This window comes from Brachionichthys hirsutus, chromosome 7 (genome assembly GCF_040956055.1).
Source record: "Brachionichthys hirsutus isolate HB-005 chromosome 7, CSIRO-AGI_Bhir_v1, whole genome shotgun sequence".
NCBI classification, from domain to species: domain Eukaryota; kingdom Metazoa; phylum Chordata; class Actinopteri; order Lophiiformes; family Brachionichthyidae; genus Brachionichthys; species Brachionichthys hirsutus.
In genome coordinates, this window is record NC_090903.1 from 3,154,349 (window position 1) to 3,179,344 (window position 24,996).

Below are 24,996 nucleotides of genomic sequence, written 5' to 3' on the forward strand. Positions count from 1 at the left end.
TGATGAATAAAAACGTGAATTTAAAAAAAAACACACAAAGCTTATAGTTAATCAATACAATAATCAATATGACACACTGAGCTCCTCCCCCCTATCTGGTTATTCATGTTATAAATATATGTCAGTAATCTCTCTCTTCCCTGTAGTCTTGTGCTCTCTCTCCCTCTGTTTGTCCCTCTTTCTGTCTCTGTCTGCAGGTCCTTCTGTCCGTGGTGCTGCAGGACCTGGACCCTCAACACTGATGTCCATATCGCTGGCATTAGCATTCCCAGTTTTGTTTTTGTCAGCTCCCTCCTGCTCTGTCTCTCCATCACTTCTCTCTCTCTCTCTCTCTCTCTCTCTCTCTCTCTCTCTCTCTCTCTCTCTCTCTCTCTCTCTCAAACCAGTCTTCCCCTGCTCCACCTGTAAAGTGCCTTGAGATAACTTTCTGCAGTTATCTTGGCGCTATAGAAATAAAATTGAATTGAAATAACAAGTGCTTTAGAGACTACGTATTAAGAAGTTTCTACTTCTACTACTGTACTTTCGGCTTGTCCCATGAGAGGGCGCCACAATTACTATTTAAAAACATTTACGTTGTTCCATTTCTTATGAGGTGTTATATATGATAAAATATTTTTTTTCCCTCTTTCATGGAGGGTGAAACTTACGCACCATACGTTTCCATGAAATATACTATATTTTTGATAGTATATTAATAATGGCACAAAAGTATTTCGAAATGTTTAGGTTTTTGTTTTCCTGAGCGAAAGTTTGTAATCTGAGTGAAGAGTAGTTTTGGTAGCTTTGATCAAATTCTTCTCCAGAACGCCATCCATCCATTTTCTGGCATGGCTCTTAAATAGCTTTCTACGTGGTTTCGTGAACGCACTATCATCGGTAATCATACGGGGGATTTACATGTGCCGGGTTGCCAGATTTTAGAAAGACATACGTTTTTTTGATTTTTAACACTTTTCTATTTTACATTAATATTTATTGATCGTTTCTCAACATTCATGTTCACATATATAAATTGCACTATGTGCACTATATATTATTTTATTACCTAAGCCTAAAAGTAAATGATAGCATGGGGGCGAAAATGTAATACTTGCCCACACAAACAGTTGCTTACAATTGTACAACTATACACATGAAGATTATTACACGAAAATACTGTAATGGAAACCCCGAGGATGGATACATTTCCTTGATTATTTTGAAATAATGAATTTCTTGACGCGGTTCAATGTCTTGCGTATTCATGGGTGGGGTAAACCCAAATGGTGGGAAGCGCGTACCTGGCAACCGCAGCCAGGCCGCTCACGAGGTTCCTCCTTTCTCAGTTAGCATTGACCGGAGCTGGGTGCGTGATCTGGATGGACCGGTGATTTCTACCAAAAGTTGCCCGTTAGTCAAGTTTGAGTATCGCTAAAGCCATCCAACATGCCGGCGTATTTTCAAAAGCCAGATAATGCGCTTAATAGAGCGAAAGGTGAGTGTAAACCCAGCGCCGTGTTCACAGATGTCATTCATGCTAGCCAGCTAGCATGGCTGGTTTTAGCCTTCACAGGCCTCATTTACTGCAACGCGGCAGACGGCGATGCTAACGCTCGGCTAATACTAGCTTAAGTGGCGTGGAAGCTATTTCAATCGCTTTTAATAACCAGCGACGTCTGCAGATTAAAGACAAACATGGATAATGGAGATAACAATACATTTCACCGATCTGGCCGATCGCAGGTCTTTAAAAATCCTGACGTGCCGATATCGATCTTTTTTAAATGACTGACAGCTTCTATGTTCCAATCGTATTTTATTGAGCATAAACCGTGTGCAACAGGGTTACACTGCAGACATGAACCTCTCGCCAACAATTAATGGCACAGCAGTATTTTACTTTTGCAAATAGGTAAATCATCTTTTTACAATACTGCCCCCCAAGGGTGGAGCTGTTTGACTAAAGGTTCACCTTTCAGGGGGGCAGAAACGGGGGTAGTCATCACGACTCTCTCCGGATCAACCTCCACCTGTACATATTATGTGTCTTTTTAATTTATTGTTATTTTGCATCTGTGGAGTAATTTATTTTTATTTTATTTTTATTGTTAAATGTCGATGATTTATGTACGAAGGACTTTCAACGGAAACAAGTCCGCAAGGGCTTTTTAGAAATGCTCCTCTTAGACAGGATGTTTGACCTTATTTGTACTGTAATACATACTACTGTCTGACTGTACTTGTACTCTAACATTCTATCTAATAAATATATTCATCATCATCAAAGGAAATGACAATGTTTGAGGTAGTTAATAGAATAAGTATCTACAGCACAAGAAGCTAAACCAGCAATAAGTTGTCCTGAGTTTTCGGTTGTCTTTCTGATTTCGGGCGAGCCCGTCGGTGATCTCATGGCAGAGCAGAAGGAGACGGTGGCTGACTTTTAGACCTTTGTGGAGAACATCGGTTTCATATGTAGGAATCGGCCGACCCCCCCAAAACGAAGGAAATCGAGTCGAAAGCAAATAGTTTATATTCATGTCGTAAGCCAACGCTCACGTTTACGAAGCACGAAGCCCGAGCAGGTTTAACATGCGCATGTCGAGTCGCAGTATGTCACCATTGAAATGTTAATCTGTTGCTGCTCTGGGTCTTACGTTCGTGTATCCACTGCGTCCTGATGCAGAGTTCCTTGAGGTTGGCAAGAAGCAGCCGGCCTTGGATGTTTTGTACGATGTCATCAAAAGCAAGAAACATCGAACGTGGCAGAAGATCCACGAGCCGATTATGCTCAAGTACCTGGAGCTCTGCGTGGATCTGCGCAAGAGCCACCTTGCCAAAGAGGGTCTCTACCAGTACAAGAATATCTGCCAGCAGGTTCGTACAGACGGTTGTGTCGGGACAGGTTACGGCTTATCTGACGTCGTTTCGGAGTCCAGGTTTAGTGTTTGTTTCTGCTTGCAGGTGAACATCAAATCTCTGGAGGACGTGGTTAGAGCTTACCTGAAGCTGGCGGAGGAGAAAACGGAGACGGCGAAGGGGGAGTCCCAGCAGATGGTCCTGGACATTGAGGATTTGGACAACATCCAGACTCCCGAGAGGTGAATGTGCTCCATCATATCCGTCATCGCTGTCGATTTATTTTGTAGGGTGATCTGAAAGATGAAAGTCATACTCCTAATTTGAATTCTCTCTTTTCATGGTAATGTGTGTTGAAGGTGCAAACGAGGAATGTAAAAATCATCTCTAGTGTCCTGCACATAGATCATATTGACGATAAAGTCTTTTATATTAAGCGAAGCAGGTCATTTTGTCTGTGGAAGGTCAGATAATGACCCTCTGCATGGCTCATTGTTATTCTTAGTAATAATAAGATAATTGTATGTCGTGCAGTATTCCAGGGGACGGTAACCTTCTTCATGACGCGTGCCACTTTAGAATATACTCAAGCCCAAAGTGCCGACACGCACTTCTTTAATAAAATAATCTGTAAATTATCTGTTTGTACCGTTTTTTGCCGTATTTAAACGTTCACTTAAATACCAAGTGCCTTGTAATAGTGCACGTCTATAAATAGGGAAGCCTCCTTTATGTATTCTCCGTTAGCGAATTAATTTCCATGTTTCGCTCTGCAATGAGAAACGTTAGAACTCCCCTCCCTGGTCTTTAAGAGGCAACTCCGATTAGCATTCTTTGCTAGCGCTCCGTTTTACCCGGCATCGCTGAAGTTTTTGCATGTTTAGTGACGGCGGGCATTCGATGTCCTGCTCTCGCAACAAAAGGGCGTGTATCACCCGGTCTCCTCCTGAAATAAATCCATACGCCCTTGCACAACTATGTTGAATAGAAAAACGGGAACCTGGCTTACTCACCATGCTAACACCGCTGCTAGCTAGCCTCGCGGTAACGCGCTGAATCGGGGATGCACATCCTCGCACTCGCAGCGCAATGATTTAGGCTACGCATTAAAAGTACTGTTACTACTACTGTACTTTCAGTTTTCCCCATGAAATGTTGCCACAATTAGTATTTAAGAATATTTAGTGTGCTCCATTTCTTGTGAGGTGTTAAATATAATAAAATGCAATTATTATTATTTTTTGCCTCTTGATATTCTCTGCGTGGCAGCCATGACGCGCGTGTCTTAGGCTGCCGACCCCTGCAGTATTCTGATGGTACAGATGTTTGATTGCGACTGGTTGACACAGACTTCATGCTTTCAGCGTGCTTCTGAGCGCTGTGAGTGGAGAGGACACCCAGGATCGTACTGATCGCTTGCTGCTCACCCCCTGGGTAAAGTTCTTGTGGGAGTCCTACCGCCAGTGTCTGGACCTGCTGCGTAACAACTCTAAAGTGGAGCGTCTGTACCATGACATTGCCCAGCAAGGTAGAAAAACAACCAGCAATTTAGTTTCCACACAATTTTATCAAAACTATGTGTGCTATTTGGTGTATAAGCCTGCATAAAAGTTATCGTCCACAACATCCTTTGTATTTGATATGTTGTGGCAGAATTGAAATAAAAACACAAATGTTCCGCAGTAATAAAGGTGTAAACAGGTCCTGTCGTATATCTCTAAGTATTCCTTTTATCTTGACCACAATTCAGATTCAGATTCAGATTCAGACAACTTTATTTATCCCAAGGGGCAGTTCAGTTTAAGCAGTCTACCAGACCATACAATACAAACATAATAAATAAATAAAAAATATATATTAAAAAAGACACAATTGATTAAATACACAGCTTTAGATCATTGTTGCAGCTACTGTGTAGGAAATAAAATAAAGCATTGAATTACATGTTCAGTGTTGCATATTAATTGCTGTCAATAATATCTGAACATCTTTTCCACAGCATTCAAGTTTTGCCTTCAGTACACCCGCAAAGCCGAGTTTCGCAAGCTTTGTGACAACCTGCGAATGCACCTCAGTCAGATCCAGCGGCACCACAACCAGAGTACTGCCATCAATCTGAACAACCCCGAGAGCCAGTCTATGCACCTGGAGACCCGTTTAGTGCAGCTGGACAGCGCTATAAGCATGGAGCTCTGGCAGGTCCGTCCACGACACTCACACTCACAAACATGACCGCATACATGTTTTTTGTTCATCCTGCTGTTAACATTTTTAGAGCAGAACAACGACATCCTTGACTTCCTGTTTTCCATCCATTCTCCCCCAGTTTGGTGTCCAGAATGTTAACATAATGCATTAGCAGTTATTCAGCTACACACTAGTATAAAGAACAAACCTGGGAGGCTGAATAGGCAGAATTAGCATAACAAGCTCGCGAGTCCAACAAGCAGGTTTACCAAACTCTCGATCTCATTCCGGATCACGGAATGCGTTGGACGTTGTTGTTCAAGCAGCCATTTGTGGACCCCTTCCTCCGTCTCTGGGCAGCTTGCTTTTAGCCCGCGATTAGCTTTCTTTTGGTTTCTTCATTGCATTCATAGTAACCCTCGCTTTTTGCCAGTCCCTCACGTATTTCTCGCTCACTCCAAACTTTCTTTCTGCTGCTCGACGACCGTTTTCAGCTGCATATTTTACTACCTCTAACTTGCAATCTGAAGAATAGCATTTTGTTTTTGGGGGCGTATGTGTTCGCTCTTTCTCGGTTTAATTTAATGTTACAGGAGTATCACATACCTGTAGTTGTTACGAGCGTATAGCGCCCTCTTGCGGCTGGAGGTAAAATAAAATGCATGTAAAAATATAAATGCTGCTCAATGTAAACGCTACTGTTATTTCTTCTACGGATAATCCTTCCGGAGCCTTGCTGTGTGGGACTTGTGCAGATATCTGCTTTGTTCCTGATGTGTGTTCTGGTTGTTTCTTTCAGGAAGCGTTTAAAGCTGTTGAGGACATCCATGGTCTGTTCGGCCTTTCCAAGAAGCCTCCCAAACCCCAGCTGATGGCCAACTACTACAACAAAGTGTCTACCGTCTTCTGGAAATCTGGAAATGCTCTCTTTCATGCCTGCACGCTCCACCGCCTCTACCACCTCTCTAGGGAGATGCGGAAGAATCTAACCCAAGATGAAATGCAGAGGTATCTTATTTATAATTAGCTGCTAACTGTTGGAAATGTAGTTTGCAGTCTGGTATTCACCAAACGGTTGATTGCTCTCTCCATCTTCAGGATGTCCACCAGAGTCCTCCTGGCTACGCTGTCTATTCCCATCACCCCTGAGCGTACCGACATTGCTCGGCTGCTGGACATGGACGGCATCATTGTGGAGAAACATCGTCGACTGGCCACGCTTCTGGGCTTGCAGTCGCCCCCCACCCGACAGAGCCTCATCAATGACATGGTACAGGTCACGCTCATGAAAGTAGCTTCACATCTTTTTTTTGCGTGTTCAATTATTGTCCCAGAATTCTGCTTTGTCACAGTAAGCCTAGTCATATTGATCTCCTTTCTTAATCGGCTTCTTAGGAGGCTCAGGATATTCACCTGGGCTGTTCCGTAAAGCAAGTTTAGCAAATAAGCCAGGTTTATTCCACTTAGTTTGCACTTGATTAAGTTCCAAAAAGCATAAAGCTAACATCTTCTCAGCGCAATTCTTATCTAGACTTGGTAAGCTAGTCTTGGCTAAGACGGGGTAGTTGTCAGCTGTTGTTTAACCCAAATTGAGCCAACCTGACATGAAAGACATGAGTTCAACATGATTTCTGTTCTGGTATGATATTTGTCTAATTAAAATAATGTTAAACTAGTGCAGTACCAACTCTAAACCTTTATGGGGACTATTTCATAAACTGATAAGATCCAGCACCCGACTTCAATGATCCCAGCGTTGAAATGGTTCCTGATTAATTTTAGTTCTTCGTGCCAGAATAACTTTAGTCGGGTTGAACTTAGTAAAGTTGTTTGAGACTGCACGCTGTGTTTAGCAGCTCAAGGGATTGAATTGAGTTCGGTCCGCTGTAATAAAGACAGTGGTTTAGGGCAAGCTGTGCTGGTAATGACACAGTAGAGCTGTTGGGTTTATTCACCTCAGGCTTGAACTTAAATCCTGACTCGTCTTAGATCCTTCATAGAACGGACCCTGGACCAAATATAACTGCCCTCACATTCAGTGAAAAACGTTGTGACTAATATTTTTCGATGTTTACCTTCTAGGTGAGATTTAACTTGCTTCAGTATGTGGTTCCTGACATAAAGGAGCTGTACAACTGGCTGGAAGTAGACTTTCATCCTCTGAAGTTGAGTGGACGAGTGACCAAGGTAAATGACCTTATTTAATTAGTTCATAATTAGAAAAGCATCCATCTGTCGTCTTTGTGTTTCTATAGTTGTATGTTACATCATAGTTCTTCTGATTACCGTATTTTCCAGACTATAAGTTGCACCTTTGTTTTCCTAGTTTGGCTGGTCCTGCGACTTATGCTCAGGTGTGACTTGTATATATTAAAATATCTACAGTAAACTTCCAGCTATCCGCGGTTCCAACTGGAGTATACACAAAACATTTTTAAATTATTTTCATTGTCCCAACCGCTTAATCCGTTATCGGGTCGCGGGCCAAGCTGGAGCCAATCCCAGCAGTCAATGGACGAGAGGCGGGGTACACCCTGGACAAGCCGCCAGTTCATCGCAGGGCATCACAGAGACAGACAATCAGCCACACACACACACACACACACACACCTACGGGCAATTTAGTGTCACCAATCAGCCTAGGCTGCATGTCTTTGGAGGTGGGAGGAAGCCGGAGAACCCGGAGAGAACCCACACAGACACGGGGAGAACATGCAAACTCCTCACAGAAAGGCCACAAGCCGGAGACGAACCTGCGACCATCTCGCTGTGAGGCAACAGTGCTTACCACTGCGCCACCGAGCCGCCATTTTTAAATTATTCCTTCCAAATCAGAATTTTGATAGAAGTCTAGCGGGGTCTTTTTAGGCTATATCGTGCATCGTACATTTCGCAACGAACTGCGACTTGTACTCCTGTGCGGTGTATTTGTTTTTGTTTTCTTCATGGCACATTTATTGACTAATGCGACTTATACTCCAGAGCGACGTAAATATAGTAGTCCGGAAAATACGGTAACTCGAGTGATGGAGAATGTGGAAAGGAGGTGAAGAATCGTGTGCAGGCAGGCTGGAACGGGGGGAGGAAAGTATCAGGCGTGCTCTGTGATAGGACGAAGGGACAGGTCTACGAGACAGTGGTGAGGACAGCCATGACGGACGGCTTAGAGACAGTGGTGAGGACAGCCATGATGGACGGCTTAGAGACAGGAGGCGGAGCTAGAAGTGGAGGAGATGAAAATGCTGAGGTTCTCCTTGGGAGTGACCAGGTTGGACAGGATTAGAAATGAGACAATAAGAGGGACAGTGAAGGTTAGACGTTTTGGAGACAAGGTCAGAGAGACCAGACTTTGATGGTTTGGACATGTCCAGAGGAGAGACGGGGACTATATCGGTAGAAGGATGCTGAGGATGGAACTGCCAGGGAACGCGACTAGAGGTCAACCCAGGAGAAGACACATGGACGTAGTGAGGGAGGACATGAGAGTGGCTGGTGTTGGGGAGGACGATGCAAAGGACAGGGTGAAGTGGAGAAGGTTGATTTTCTGCGGCGACCCCACACGGGACAAACTGAAAGTACAGTAGTAGTAATGAAAGTCATATCCTACTAAATGACAACTGTACTTTCCAACTAGGTACTGAGCTGGGTAACAGACCAGGCAGAGAAGGAGGCCGATTTGCAGCAGTATGTCCCTCACCTTCAAAGTAATACTATCCTGAGGCTCCTGCAACAGGTAATTATCTCCATTATCGTTCATTCCAGACGGATTGCTCACCTAAATCACATCAACGGCTGAGTGGTGTTTATCTCTCCCGTCGTTCTGTGTCCATTATATCAGGTTGCACAGATATATCAGAGCATCGAGTTCACCCGTCTGGCTTCCCTTGTTCCCTTTGTGGATGCATTCCAGCTCGAGCGTTCCATTGTGGACGCCGCCCGGCACTGTGATCTGCAGGTAACGTCCAGCTCAGAAGACATGGCATCGTTTTAGTGCATTACAGATTACAACCATGTTTAACTGACAAAATGTTATTGTAGTCCTGAAGATGTCCAAAGTTCATGTCCTTTCCCCCCCCCCCCCCATTAGGTCCGTATAGATCACACCTCTCGAACCCTGAGCTTTGGCTCTGACCTGAACTACTCCACCAAGGAGGATGCTCCCGTCGGTCCTTTCCTGCAGAACATGCCCTCAGAGCAGATCAGGAACCAACTGACTGCCATGTCTTCTTCTTTAGCCAAAGCCATCCAAGTCATCAAGCCGGCCTCCATCCTGGTGAGTTCACCCTTCCTCAGCTCTCGCTCACGTCCTCTGACATTTTGCTTTGGTCTGTTCTGAGATGAACCTCCTGGATCTCGTACCGTTTCCCCAATTTGGAGACATGCTTAGTTACCCTCGCCGAAGGGAAGGCGGGGGTATTGCAATTGGGTCTGTCTGTCTGTTTGTTTGTCTGTCCGTGCGCATAACTCAAAAACTAGTAACCCAATCGACTTGAAATTTTTACACAAGCAAGGTTCTGTCCGTGGCTCGGTCCTCCCCGAGAATGGCGTTGATCCGGATCTGGATCCAGATTCTAGAATTATTTTTACATCTGGAATTGTGCCTGTGCTGTAAACTGCCACTTTAAGAGGGAAGGACACGAATGGCATGATGGGAAAAAGAGTCCAGAAGAAGTCTTGTAGTACGTTCCAGAGCAGCAAGCTAGAGCAGGTTTGGCCCCTCTGATCTGGAAGCCCTGTTTACTGTCTCACAAGATCAAATAGTCTTTTGGAGGCGAGGGTCTGCAATCTCTGATTGGCTTTCTAGTTGATGTTTTTCTTCTGTCGGTTAGCTCTTGGGGTTTTTTTTTATTCAACCCTTATGCGGTGTTAATTTATTTATCTTAATTTGGTGTTAACCGGGTCCGTTCGGACCCGGTTTGTAACTCAGTACCAACCACCCCAAAAAATAAGGATTATCATCCAGTTTTGTTCTGTACTTCATCACTAACTTATTAGCTCATCATAACCACAGTCCCCATATCAAACATTATATTATTTGGCCCCCATATGGCCCTAAGACACAATATACTTATTTTTTTCACTCGAAAATAGGATTATATTCACTCATGCTGAAAATTGGTAAATAATTATACAATCTGACTATAACAGGGTAATATATGAAGACACTTTACTGAGAAAACTGCTTTGTGGGTTTTATAACTATTATGGAAATAAATCAATAGATGAAGCAATAAAACATTATTTAGAACATGGAACATGGAACAGTGCTTTTTCTCACCCTGTATGGGCAAACACTGACTGACTGCATGTGTGTGTGTGTGTGTGTGTGGAGTGTTCAGATACATGCATCACAGCATTTTACAGTGTGCGTGTGCTCAAGACAGATGTATTTTTCACACTTGTCACAAGTGATGTCAGTTTTTCGGTCTTTGGTGGAGGGACAGGACTGGCACCTCTTTTGTACCCTACCATCTTTGGCAAGCCCTGGTGTGGAGGGCCTGCTGGCCTGGGGCGTGTTGGTGTGCGGGTGGCTGGTCTGGGGCGTGTTGGTGTGCGGGTGGCTGGTCTGGGGCGTGTTGGTGTGGGGGTGGCTGGTCTGGGGCGTGTTGATGTGGGGTTGGCTGGTCTGGGGCGTGTTGATGTGGGGGTGGCTGGTCTGGGGCGTGTTGATGTGGGGGTGGCTGATCTGGGGCGTGTTGATGTGGGGTTGGCTGATCTGGGGCGTGTTGATGTGGGGTTGGCTGGTCTGGGGCGTGTTGGTGTGGGGGTGGCTGATCTGGGGCGTGTTGATGTGGGGTTGGCTGGTCTGGGGCATGTTGGTGTGCGGGTGGCTGGTCTGGGGCGTGTTGGTGTGGGGGTGGCTGGTCTGGGGCGTGTTGATGTGGGGGTGGCTGATCTGGGGCGTGTTGATGTGGGGTTGGCTGGTCTGGGGCGTGTTGGTGTGGGGGTGGCTGGTCTGGGGCGTGTTGGTGTGGGGGTGGCTGGTCTGGGGCGTGTTGATGTGGGGTTGGCTGGTCTGGGGCGTGTTTTTTTTTTTTATCTTTTATTATCAAAAATGTCATATTATTTACAATTTTACAATATATACAGTGATAAAAACGGGTGGCAGCAGTCCATACATGCATACTCATACGTACTCCAAACCGGCACCGAAATCATAAAACCATAAACATAGCAAAACATAAGGGTGAGTAGGCACGAGGCCTCTCACCAAATCATAAACACAAACTCAGGAAACATAATGGTGGACAGGCACTTGGCCTCCCACCAAATCAAAACAAATAAATAAAACCGAACATCAGTAACTCAGTCAAAATTAAATTTCAGTGCATCACCGTGCATTTGAACCAAAGTGCTCCCCTCAATAAACCCCTGCAGAAAGTCTTCGTGAGGCGTGTTGATGTGGGGTTGGCTGTTCTGGAGCGTGTTGATGTGGGGGTGGCTGGTCTGGGGCGTGTTGGTGTGGGGGTGGCTGGTCTGGGGCGTGTTGATGTGGGGGTGGCTGGTCTGGGGCGTGTTGATGTGGGGTTGGCTGTTCTGGAGCGTGTTGATGTGGGGTTGGCTGTTCTGGAGCGTGTTGATGTGGGGTTGGCTGTTCTGGAGCGTGTTGATGTGGGGTTGGCTGTTCTGGAGCGTGTTGATGTGGGGGTGGCTGGTCTGGGGCGTGTTGATGTGGGGGTGGCTGGTCTGGGGCGTGTCGATGTGCGGGTGGCTGGTCTGGGGCGTGTTGGTGTGCGGGTGGCTGGTCTGGGGCGTGTTGGTGTGCGGGTGGCTGGTCTGGGGCGTGTTGGTGTGCGGGTGGCTGGTCTGGGGCGTGTTGGTGTGCGGGTGGCTGGTCTGGGGCGTGTTGGTGTGCGGGTGGCTGGTCTGGGGCGTGTTGATGTGGGGGTGGCTGGTCTGGGGCGTGTTGGTGTGGGGTTGGCTGGTCTGGGGCGTGTTGGTGTGCGGGTGGCTGGTCTGGGGCGTGTCGATGTGGGGTTGGCTGGTCTGGGGCGTGTCGATGTGGGGGTGGCTGTTCTGGGGCGTGTCGATGTGGGGGTGGCTGATCTGGGGCGTGTTGGTGTGGGGTTGGCTGGTGAGCTTTTAGCCTGGATCTCTCTCACCAGATTGGCAGGAACAGGCGAGACAGAGAGAGTGAGAGAGAGTGTGCATGTGTGCATGTGTGCGTGTGCGCGTCTCTGTGTGTGTAAGAGTGTGTGCATGTGTGTACTGTGCATGTCTAATGCCTGGTCTAGTCAGTGTCTAGATACATATGAACCTTGATTGAGCCACATGTGATCTACAGAGCTAGTCATAGCATTTCTATGATGCAATCTGATGTTTATACAGTCATTTTTCTATACCGGGTCCGTTCGGACCCTAACACCACCAATGTAACTTTTTTTCTAGAAGACATTCAGAATATGCTAAAATGGTAAACATTGGTGTTTTTGTGTTTAAATAGCCACCATGAGCACATACTATAAGCCTTGTTCCGATTAAAAAATGTTTGACGGCATTAATTGCATTTTACATTCTTGAAACGGGTCCGTTCGGACCCTAACACCGCATAAGGGTTAAATGCCCTGGTTGTCACACCCTTGTCCTGTCCTACCAGCTTGCTTGCTCACACATTCACACAGATGTCTATTTTTTTTAAAGTTTTTTCTGCCATCGTAGATACAGAACAACACAGACTTAATATTTAACACGTTTTTAAACAGTGGGCCAGCATAAAGGTGTAGCAGTCCTGGCAAACCTTGTAAAAAGAGTTACCGACAGTTTACGCCCGATCGCTGACCCAGATTAGCATCAACTCCAGTTCATAGTGTGTTTTGCCACAATCATCTCTGCTTTGTTCTTCAGCTCTCAGCTGCATTATGTTCTCGTCTCTTTTCAGCAAGAACGCGAGGAGCAAAACCAGCAGGCCATTGCTGCATATCTCAAAAATGCCCGAAAAGATCATCAGCGCATCTTGGCCCGCAGACAGACCATTGAAGAGAGAAAGGAGCGCCTGGAGAATCTAAATATTCAGCGTGAGAAGGAGGAGCTGGAGCAAAAGGAAGCAGAAATGCAAAAGGTTCGTAAGGCAGAGGAGGAGCGTCTGCGCCAGGAGGCCAAAGAGAGGGAGAAGGAGCGCATCATGCAAGAACATGAGCAGATCAAGAAGAAGACGGTCCGTGAGCGGCTGGAGCAGATCAAGAAGACTGAACTCGGAGCCAAGGCCTTCAAGGATATTGATATTGAGGTATGGGGGTCACCAATTAGATTTCATTAGTTTGAAGTCAAAATGCATCGTTTAGCAGGTGTGGAATTCCCATTTGCTGGAATACGTGGCTGAAGACCTGCCAACATGTTTTCACTTATCTTAGCAGTTGCACACTTTGACCTCAAATTATGCCGATTCAATTTGTCACTATCACCTACAGAAAAAGGTGTTTGGTATATTTTCAGTTCAGTTGTAAACATAGATTACTTTGTCTCGCAGGTAAAACTTCTGAAAGTTTTGTCTGTGACTGGATGTTATTGTAGAGCCAATTGCAAGAAATGTTATAAATGGGTCTGAGCGAAGTGTCTCATCTTTAATGTTTAGATATTTTCATTGAACCATTTTTATTTTTTTTATTATTATATAAAGAATGCAGTGAATTCTTTTCTTCCTACTAAATGTGAACGTGAGTCGGTGTCGGTGCGGAAGCTTGTGCACTCACTGTTGGCAGTTCTTCAGTAAGGAGCCCAAAAAACCCCCCATGAAACTGAGACAAATACTTTTTGACAGGACCTTGAAGAGCTGGATCCTGACTTCATTATGGCCAAACAAGTGGAGCAGCTGGAGAAGGAGAAGAAAGAACTTCAGGAGCGTTTGAGGAACCAGGAGAAGAAGGTAACCGAGTGGTAGATCAGTGAAAACATCCATCGCCTGCATGTGAATTAAACCCAATCATCGGCCGTCTCTCCAGATTGACTACTTGGAGAGAGCGAAACGGCTTGAAGAGATTCCTCTTATTAAGAAGGCTTACGAGGAGCAGCGTGTCAAGGACATGGAACTATGGGAGCTCCAGGAAGAGGAAAGGGTATGTATGGAAATGGCACGACTTAATCAAATATTAATGCTGAATAAATATAAACTTAAATGCACCCAGATTATCTAAGATATACTTTTTTTTTTTTATTCTACTTCTTGTAGATTAGTAACATGAAAGTTGAACGAGAGAAGGCTCTGGAGCACAAGATGCGCATGACCAGGATGATGGATGACAAAGAAGGCTTCTTGTCCAAAATCACGGCTGCTCGTAGTTTTATTTATGAGGTAAGAAGTCTGAGTCCTACAGATTGTTGTTCTTGTACATGTACGATAAGCACTGCGACACATGCAGCCCTGTTTACCAATACGCTTATGGCTTATTTCGTATTCGTATTTCAGCCTAAAATACAACAAATACGAATCTGAAAGACATAATACACTTTTTGCTTTCCCCAAATAGTCCCCACACACACACACACATGTGAAAAATGGGCCACATGCCAGTTCTCTATCATACCATCAGCAATGTTGGATTATTTCGGTTTTAATTCAGACATAATCTACAAACGGTCACGTGCCGACCGGATGTTCTGTAGCTGCGATCAGCGTAAAACGTGCTGCAGGCTGTTGGAGGAAATGCATCAAAACATTGAAGATATCGACTACAATCAACATCAGGACGAGAAAAGGTGTAGATTTGTGTGAAGTTGCTTAAAGTACAAAAACAAGGAGATATACCGTCGTATGAGAAGGAGTTCAAATGGCTCCGTAAATCCAAACAAAGCGTTTGTAGTATTTCCTGCTTTTATTGCTTCACGGAGATCTTCCATTCTAGCTGAGGAAACATTGTGAAACATAAAAGAAAAACACTTAACTTGACTTAAATTGTAAACGTTATCTCATTATGAAGTAATCTGCGATTGTTCTAATATATCTTCATTTATTCGGTCACCGCGGAGTGGCCGTGGTATGGAATATAATTTTCTATCTCAAAATATGCTGACTAGCCAAAATAATCCACTTTTCCTTGCTTGTGGGTAAATCGTTCTGACCCTGTTCCGCACTTTCCCCTTAGCCATGTTTACCGGCTTTGGTGTCAACCGCCCTGCAGATGATTTTTAAGCCACAACAAGATGATGGAACATGGTTTTTTGCGGCGTCCAGTCTCGTCTCAGTCACTGTAGTCTGTTACATTAATGCTGAATGGTATCGAGTTCTGCAACTTCACATACGGTACTTAAAAAGTGTTTGTGACAAAACATAAAAATATTTTTTATCATTTGACCCCAAATCCTTTGGCCCTTGGCTTCAAATGTTTTTTTTTTGTGTGTTGCTCTGTTCGTCTCCAGTCTGTGCTGCACGTGTGTGAAAATGCTTTTTACCGCCCAAGTAAAGGGACACACGAGTTCTGACTGCCCAAAGCGTCCATTTCAGTTCAACTCATCAAGATGACAAAGTGCGGGAAATCGTGGATCCCTGCCTTTATTCTGATTCACTCCAAAGTTCTTGACATTAGGAAGGAATTTTGTTCACTCTTGCACCATCTTCAATGAAAGTGAAAGTAGTTGATGTGTAATCAATGAATATCATTCAAAAAGCCTCATCTCCCAGTGTTTAGAAAACCCACTCAGACCCACTCCAAAAGTTGTTCCCTGTATTACTACTAGTTGCACCATCGACCAAAAAGAAGGGTGTGTTCACTGACATTATTGTGTCCTCAAAGGAAAAGCTGAAAGCTTTCCAGGAGCGCTTGGTGGAGGAGCGGAAGAAGCGTATGGAGGACAGGAAGAAGCAGCGCAAGGAGGACAGGCGCAATGCTTTCTACCGCCAGAAAGAGGAAGATGCGCAGCGTATCCACGAGGAGCAGCTCAAGAAAGGTGATTCATGTCTGCTCGCATCGGGACACAGGCGCCAACCACTGGTGATCTGAAGGACGGGATTTGGTATACCACAAAATGACTTTCAGGAAGAAAATATAGGAAGCTGTAGTCCCCGTTTTGGGAAGTGGAATCTTTGTAGCACAAGTGTAATTCAGGTAGAAGCTTGTCTTCAACTTTCATTGTTCTTGATTGTAAGTGAAACTAGACATGACAAAGTTTCATGGAAATGAATTCCAATCTGTGGCACTGATTGAGGCTTGATTGCAGTTGTATCATGGGTTCCTTCCAAACTACCGTAGTTTCACGACCATATGGCGCACCTGGTGATTCGGCGCTGTCTCATTAACGGCTGCTTTTTCAGTATTTTAAACATACAAAGGGCGCGTTGGTTCAAATAAACCTTATGGTTGAATGTGTTTTATCATTTGTAAATTATTTGCCCACACGGAGCACATTTGAAGGTGTCTTCGGCTATTTTCCTGCTTTTGCTGCAGAGCGCGAGGATCGTGAACGTGTGGAACAAGAGCAGCGTGAGGAAGAGGAGAGGGAGTACCAGGAGCGTCTGCGCAAGCTTGAGGAGCAGGAACGCAAGCAACGTGCCCGTCAGCAAGAGATTGAAGAGCGAGAACGCCGGCGTGAAGAGGAGAGGAGGGGACCCCAAGAAGAAAAAGCAAAGGTGCAGTTTGGCTTGTTATTACGCTTCTTAGCTGGAACTTTCATGCAAACATGAGCTGAAAAAATAGTTTATTTAAATAGGATGTTTTTTTTATTTTTTTATTGTGAAATTATTTTAATCATTCAGATGTAACATTTTTTACCAGTAGAGCATTTTTGTAATCAATGTGATATTATGTGAAGGACCGGGGTGAAAAGGAGGAGGGAGGATGGAGGAGGCGCACAGAGGGAGGCGAATCAGAATGGCGTCGCCCCGTCGCCGACAGGTATTTGTTGACTTGGTTTTTTTGTTTACCATAACCTAATCCTGCCATTTCACTGGAACTCAACTCAACCACGAGCGGCTACTCGCCAATACCTGTTTTTCTCTAGGGACTGGAGACAGGAGGGCCATGATAATGACAGAGGGCCTCACCGTGGGGGCGATGAGGAAAGTGCTTCTCGCCGGGGCGGAGATGATGAGGACCACGCTCCTCGCAAGGCCTTCGAAGACGATCGTCCAGCTCGCAGGGCCTTCGAAGACGATCGTCCAGCTCGCAGGGCCTTCGATGACGATCGTCCAGCTCGCAGGGCCTTCGATGACGATCGTCCAGCTCGCAGGGCCTTCGATGACGATCGTCCAGCTCGCAGGGCCTTTGATGACGATCGTCCAGCTCGCAGGGCCTTTGATGACGATCGTCCAGCTCGCAGGGCCTTTGATGACGACCGTCCAGCTCGCAGGGCCTTTGATGACGACCGTGCTCCTCGCAGGGGCTTCGATGACGACAGAGGTGGAAGAAGAAACATGGATGATGGGCCACGTCGTGGTGATGATGACGGCAAGGCCTGGAGGCCCCTTGGCAGGGCTGGTAAGCTCTTTCAGCTGTTACTGGTAGATTCCGCCCATCGGGTTGATGAATGGATACTCAGCTGGAGGGTGTTGTACTGTTCTTGTAATGAAGTAGGTGTGTATAACTGAGTAGGACCTCAGACATCTATTTATTATTACAGAGACAGACAAACAAGACTCTTACCCCCCCTGTAAGTGTCGCTGCAATGATTGAAATTCAATTGGCCTTTCCGTAAAACCACGCCCGCATGACTTGGTAGACCAATCATGACGCTGCACGTCAGGTCTGGGCAACACGTGCATGTGTACATTTTCGAGGGAAATATCTTCCTCGGACAAACAAACCAAGTGGTACTTCGATTTGCATGTTATACAAAGTAAAAAAAAAAGTATTTGAAAATGTTGAGACAATGTCGTCACAGCGACGACTGCAAGCAGGTGTACGGTTTATTTATTCCCTTTCCTAAACCGACAAACGACTGAAAAATGTCTGCATTGGATCAAACATTGTGGAAGAACACACGACCACTTGAATCCATTGGAAAACTAGAAAACGACAATCAGAGATTGCAGACCCTCGCCTCCAAAAGACTATTGGATCTTGTGAGTCAGTAAACAGGGCTTCTGGATCAGAGGGGCCAAACCTGCTCTAGCTTGCTGCTCCGGAACGTACTACAAGACTCCTTCTGGACTCTTTTTCCCATCATGCCATTCGTGTCCCTCCCTCTTAAAGTGGCAGTTTACAGCAGAGGCACGATTCCAGATGTAAAAATAATTCTAGAATCTGGATCCAGATCCGGATCAACACCATTTTCGGGGAGGACCGAGCCACGGACAGAGCCTTGATTGTGTAAAAAATTCAAGTCGATTGGGTTACTAGTTTTTGAATTATGCGCTTGGACAGACAAACAAACAGACAGACAGACAGACAAACAAACAAACGCACCCAATTGCAATACCCTCACCTCCTCTTCGGCGAGGGTACCGTATTGGCCCGGATATAATACGACCCCCTCTTTTTCAAGACTCAAGTTTGATAAAATACTTTTTGAACACCAATTTCAATTTTTATACAGAAAATAATTACAGTACATCTGAAACAAATGTTTATAACAATAAATTCGAGAGAAAAAGCATGTTATTTTGCCACATTCAAATCATGCAAAAACTGTCTCACATCTTAATATCTGAACATTTAAATATGTGAACTAAAGCGCAATCACATTTGTAAATGAATGGCTTCTGGTTTTTAAAATGTAAATAAACCAATCTACTGTGATAAAACAACAAAATTGCAATAACTGCATGAACCATCAAAGTGAAGTCTAACTGGGGGGATCGTTGTTCTCCAGCGCCTCCGGGGTTAACTTCCAGACTTCACGCTGGGGACAAAGGCTGAAGCGCAGCAACAAAAGATGGACGCCGGCCAGACGTGCTGAATCACTGAAGCTGCTTTATTTTACTTGCACTGTTAAACAAAACTCCGTTTCCTTCTATCGCTCGCATATCTCTGTCTCCTGGTTCTCTCTGTCGCTGCTCTGCGCGCTCTCTCTCTCTTTATCTCTCTCACACACTCGCTCGCTCCGGCGGGACACGCCCCAGCTGGACGCGCGCGCGCACACACACACACACACACATCCACACAGACACATCTCACCACATATGAATAAGGAAAAACATTGCAATAAAATAATGATAGGCGTTCGCTTTGGCCTGGGGAGTTCAGTTCACCATTAGTTGTAACGATATCTGGCGCCATCTACTGTTCAGAATCGGTATAATGTCTAGACCCCAAATATAACGCGACCCGACTTTTTCAGCCTAATTTCAATGCAAAAAACATCGTGTTATATTCGGGCCAATACGGTAATTAACAGAAACAAATATGTCTCCATTACAGTAGGGGGCAGTGCCTCTGGATCGGCAGACCGGGGTGGTGGTCCCTCTTTATAAGAAGGGGGACCGGAGGGCGTGTTCCAACGAGAGGGGGATCGCACTCCTCAGCCTCCCCGGTAAGGTCTATTCGGGGGTACTGGAGAGGAGGGTCCGCCAGATAGTCGAACTGAGGATTCAGGAGGAGCAATGTGGTTTTTGTCCTGGCCGTGGAACTGTGGACCAGCTCTACACCCTCGGCAGGGTCCTTGAGGGTGCATGGGAGTTTGCCCAACCAGTCCACAAGTGTTTTGTGGATTTGGAGAAGGCATTTGACCGTGTCCCTCGGGGAGTCCTGTGGGGATGCTCCGGGAGTGTGGGGTATTAGCCCCCCTGATACGGACCGTCCGCATTGAGTCGGCCTTACTTCTAGGGCGGGATGGACAACGCCAAGGCTGCCCTTTGTCACCAATTCTGTTTGTAACTTTTATGGACAGAATTTTTAGGCGCAGCCGGGGCGTTGAGGGGGTCCGGTTTGGTGACCTCGGGATTGGGTCGCTGCTATTTGCAGGTGACGTGATCCTGTTGGCTTCATCAGGCCGTTCCCTTCAGCTCTCACTGGATCGGTGCGTGGCTGAGATGAGAATCAGCACCTCTAAATCAGAGGCCATAGTTCTCAGCCAGAAAAGGGTGGAGAGTAACCTCCAGGTCTGGGAGGAGATCCTACCCCAAGTGGAGGAGTTCAAGTACATCGTGGTCTTGTTCACAAGTGAGGGAAGAATGGAGCGAGAGATCGACAGGCGGATCGGTGCAGCGTCTGCAGTGATGCGGACCCTGCACAGATCCGTTGATGGTGAAGAGGGAGCTGAGTCGAAAGGCGAAGCTCTCGATTTACCGGTCGATCTCCGTTCCTACCCTCACCTATGGCCACGAGCTTTGGGTAGTGACCGAAAGAACGAGATCCCGGGTACAAGCGGCTGAAATGAGATTCCTCCGTATGCTGCCTGAGCTCTCCCTTGGAGATAGGTTGAGAAGCTCCGTCATCCGGGAGGAGCTCGGAGTAGAGCTGCTCGTCCTCCGCGTTGAGTGGAGTCAGATGAGGTGAGGTCTATTTAGGATGCGTGTTTGTGTGTGGAGACGCTCTGCACATCCAGCTCTCCCTCTGTCTCCTGCATGAGTCGAAAAAGAAGAGCAGAGTGGATAAAGTTTACTTCATGTGATAATGTTCCGCCGAAGATTGCCAAAATATGTTTGTTGTGTGCTAAAAAACGTCCCTCGCGGTTTACCATGGTAGCGTGCGTGCTGGCTATGAACGTTCTTCTGCTTCCGGGTTTAGAGAGTTTCTGGCAGAGCTGTTTGAGACAGAAATGACGGACGCTGTCCTGAAGCGTCTGTTTGCTATTTTGCTATTATGTCTAGGTTTAGCCGGGATTTAGCTCCAGACACTATTTGTCGAAGATGCGAATTGATCAAGAGTGTTGCATGGTCACCAGCCGAATTGTCTGAGCCAGAGCGAGCTGCAGCCTTTGGCTGTAAACACCGGTAGATCACTGACCTTCTTATCCGTCGTCGTAGTGTTAGTGTGGAATACAGACGTAAATATTAAGTTAACCATTTACCTCTGGATAGTGAGGGCGCCCCCCGAGCCGTCAATACCACCTGCACCTCCACCAGCACCACCTGCTGGGCAAAATTGGTCTCTTCAACCAGAGCACCGGCGCCGGTTCCCAGTAAGGAAAGCTCTTTATAGGGAGCTCCTAATGTTAGCCTAAACCTATGGTACTGTCTATTGTACACTGATTATCTGTTACTTTATTAGTTGTTCATTACTGCATAAATTACTTTTTTATTGTGTTCTTCATTTCACTTTCTTGGTCCTGTGGTTCTGCAGTTTGATCCAGGGCAGACATTTCTCATGGTCGGTTTAGGGAAGTGAATAAACCAGACACCTCCTTCCAGTCGTTCGGGGTACCGGTCGTCATGGTTACACAAGCCGTGACTACAATCTTTCACCATTTTCAATTACTTTTTTGCCTTTATATAACATGCCAACGAAGCACCACGCGGCTTGTTTGTCTGAGGAAGCGAGCATGTACACGTGCACGTGTAGCCCAGACATTGGTCCACGAAGTCATGGGTGCGTGTTTTACAGAAAGGCCCGTTGAGACAACACTCACTGCAGTATCTAATGAAAACATTGGTGGCCAGGACCACAGTTTAAACCAAAGAGACACCTGATTCACACATTACTCAGAAGCGACAAGTTAAACTTGGTAGGAGAGTCACGTGATCACAAAGCACCAATTACATTTTGAAGTGTTTTGGATAACGAGACAGATATCAGGACAGGCATGGGGAAAAGGGTTAGGATGACTGATTCATTATTATCTATTTCCTCTTTTTGGACATTGCATGATAAGGATTTTTTCACATTCTATGTATTTTGAAACTAAGTTGGACAGCCATTTAACTCATAAAGTTAAAGACAGATTTTTATTAGTGCCACAGTAGGTAGAGGAGCATCTTCGGTGTGGAGTCTGTTCTCAGCGTGGGCACAGGCCATAATTCCTGTCTGCTAAAAACATGCAGTGTAGGTGAATCTAAATTTGTTCATCTTTCTCTGTGTTGGCCTTTGATGAACTGGCGACTTGTCTAGCAGGTACCCGGCCTCTCCCCCAATGCTGGGTGAGGTTATATATATAATTGGTTATAAAACAGACTTTAACACTGAGAAGAACCTGGGGAGCATCCGTTTGACGCAAAATGTGCCTGCGTTTTGGAAAGTAGTAATAGACCAAACAGCTCTTGGCATATGCTTGTGGTGAAGGAATGCAAGTGCAGATGTTGCACATCAGTAGCAATGATGGGAGTCTAAAAACAAATGTTTCTGCAGGAGGCGGTTGGCGTGAGCGAGAGAAAGCCAGACAAGAGAGCTGGGGTCCTCCTCGTGGTGACAACCAGCAAGAAGACGACGAAAGGGACAGACCCAGTGACCGTCCTCCACAAAGGTGCGCTTGACAAACCTATAGCCAGAGTCGTTCTGAGGCATTTGTTGTACATTGATGGGGGGGGGGGGGGGGGGGGTAGATGTCATCGCAGTTTGGCTTTGCTTTTTCCACTTCTCATAGGTGTGTCGATCGTTTCGTTGTTTATCCACAGGGAGGAGAATTGGAGAAGAGCAGGCCAAGACGAAGGAAGCTCCTGGAGAGACGCTCGCAAAGACGAACCGGACAACGATGACCGGCGTGACCGCGAAGAACGTCGTACCGATCGGCGTGACCGAGACCAACGGGTTGATCGGGACCTTCGAGGCCCGCCGAGAAGTAATGAAGAAGGTAGGCAGAGCATCATCGTTCTGTGATTTGGGAATGACGGAACTCTTTGGATACACATCGGTTGTCTCTTTACACTGTGATGTAGTTTAAAGCTGTGGAAAACACTAAACGTCTGTCTGAGAAAAAAAACTAAAAGAAAGTTCTGCTTCAGAACTATTTGTTTTAGCTTCAAGTCGGTGTCTTGTGCGGTCAAAACGCTAAAAGTCTGCAGGTACACTTTCAAACGTTGATCTATGAATCGCATATGCTCCAGCACAACAGGAGATGTAGTATTGCAACCAACCAGCAGAGGGCGAAATTTACCTTCCCTCAGTTGAAAATGGCTAAAAAAAAGCAAGCGTTTTCCACCAGTTATACTTGTAAAATCAGTGTGTTCCTGCTTGCAACATGTCTTTACAGACCGTCTTTTGTTTCTTCACAAGGTTCTTGGCGTCGTGGAGGCGAGGATAATCGGGAGGAGCGGGACAAGGAGAGGCCCAGAGAGAGGGACAGAGAGAGGGACAGGGAGCCGGACAGAGAGAGGGACAGGGAGCCGGACAGAGAGAGGGACAGAGAGAGGGACAGGGAGCCGGACAGAGAGAGGGACAGGGAGCCAGACAGGGAGAGGGACAGGGAGCCGGACAGGGAGAGGGACAGAGAGAGGGACAGGGAGCCGGACAGGGAGAGGGACAGGGAGCCGGACAGAGAGAGGGACCGGGAGCCGGACAGGGAGCCGGAGCGCGAAGCCGATAGAGAAGCCCCTCGTCGCACCAAGAACGAGACGGATGATGATGGTTGGACTACGGTCCGCCGCTGAGCAACAAACCATCCAATTGCCTTGGTGGGGGGGGGGTCAATATCCTATTAACTAGTTAACCACAAAGGTAAATCAGCTACGTGTTAGACAAAGCCTTTAAGAAATGTGATTCATCAAAGGGTTCATGAATAAAGATGTTGTTCACCATGTCGTTGTCTGTGTGGGTTCTGTCATCGAGGAAGAGCGGGGGGGTGCCTTCAGAACCGACGAGAGGACCAAAGTCTTCAACCAACCTTAAACCGGTCCGGTTGATTCTGTCGCCTCACTTTTGTTTTGTTGTAAAGGTCAGCATCGAAGGTCGACACGGATCAAACCTGCAGTGAAATGTCTCCGTTCACGCAGCGAGGCCGTTTGTACCGGAAGCCTCACGTTAACTTTTCACTTTTTGATTTGACCCACTTGTTTCTGTTTGGAATTTCTTTGGACCATTTTGTGTGCATGGATTTTGTAGCCTTTTGAAATGGCAACGAAACAGAGCTTTTGGGGGGGGGGGGGGGGTCAGAGTGGGTCGTTTTAACCTTGTGACAATAGCTGATACTACCGTGCCGGCCCCCCCTGGAGTTTAAAAGTGCCGTCGGTTCCGGTCCAGACACCAGTCTTCCTTCCGTTGAGAACCTGATTCTATGAATTCCTTCCATCATCACCGCTCCGGCGCCAGTGGAGGTCGGTAGATCACCACGGAAACACCAGCTCGTCACCGGCTCGTCAGGCGGGAGCTGATCCACGAGAACCGCGGCGGAAATATATTTATATATATATATGGATTGCTGCTTAATAGTTGACTTTGAATTTGTAATGACCAAAAAAAAAGTAAAGATCCTCTCAGAAAATAAACGACTGACTGGAAAGCCTTCAAAGCAAAGCTCAGGTGGATTCACGTGTTTAGGCTGATGTAGAAACATTTACTATTTAATCTAGTTTTATTCCAGCTGACAGCTCCCGAGCGGAAACGATCGCATTTTAATACTATTCGCTATTTTTCTGGTTTTTGGGTGAAATATAATTTTTTTTTTTATATATACTCCGTCGTTTGGCGATATGAACATTTCTGTTACAATTAAACAGAAATGTAAATGTAAAAAAAAAAGGAAATCCGAATGTGAGCTAAAATGTATGTGAACGCAGCATTTTGTTTCTCGATCGACCCTAATTTGCATAAATCGTCGCGACCAGCGCGTGCCGTCGTTTGTCCACGGAGGCCTTTGAAGAGGCCGCGGCGCTCCAGCACCTGATCGGCGGGAATCTGAACGGTGGAGCAGCCGCACGCACCTGGCCTCGAGGCCCGCGTTTAGCAGATATATATATATATATATATACAGTATTACTGTGTATATATATATAATGTGATTCCAACAGCAGGAGAATAAAGGATGAATGTCGGCCGACGGACCGAGCGCGCAATAAATGAACTTTAATAGAGCAGATTTGATTTCATTTAATTTAACAGCCCCCCCCCCCCCCCCCCACCTTAAAATGCGTTCGAGCCCATTATAAGTCATGCATGCAAATAAAGCGGGGCTGGAGCTTTCCGACTGAGCCATATGTCCTGGAGATATGTGCGTGTGCACGCGCGTCCG

The 24,996-nt window shown here is 46.1% G+C and overlaps 2 protein-coding genes across 2 annotated transcripts in view; both read left to right on the plus strand.

Moving 5' to 3' along the window:
• The first annotated feature begins 1,342 nt into the window (after window positions 1–1,342).
• LOC137896248 (eukaryotic translation initiation factor 3 subunit A-like) lies at window positions 1,343–23,566 on the plus strand. Its single transcript, XM_068741779.1, has 22 exons — window positions 1,343–1,477; window positions 2,669–2,859; window positions 2,947–3,083; window positions 4,206–4,369; window positions 4,841–5,040; window positions 5,828–6,036; window positions 6,127–6,298; window positions 7,111–7,215; window positions 8,663–8,761; window positions 8,867–8,983; window positions 9,116–9,301; window positions 12,908–13,255; window positions 13,787–13,891; window positions 13,968–14,081; window positions 14,195–14,317; window positions 15,756–15,909; window positions 16,407–16,588; window positions 16,771–16,853; window positions 16,960–17,435; window positions 22,182–22,296; window positions 22,448–22,623; window positions 23,046–23,566. Exons 1-22 carry the CDS (start codon window positions 1,429–1,431, stop codon window positions 23,417–23,419), a joined length of 3,879 nt encoding a protein of 1,292 aa, XP_068597880.1. The 5' UTR covers window positions 1,343–1,428; the 3' UTR covers window positions 23,420–23,566.
• A 1,394-nt stretch (window positions 23,567–24,960) lies between these two features.
• emx2 (empty spiracles homeobox 2) overlaps window positions 24,961–24,996 on the plus strand; it is a 2,920-nt gene continuing 2,884 nt past the window's right edge. Inside the window, exon 1 of the mRNA XM_068741555.1 lies at window positions 24,961–24,975. Coding sequence (XP_068597656.1) covers window positions 24,961–24,975 — 15 coding nt within the window. The remainder of the gene's footprint in view (window positions 24,976–24,996) is intronic.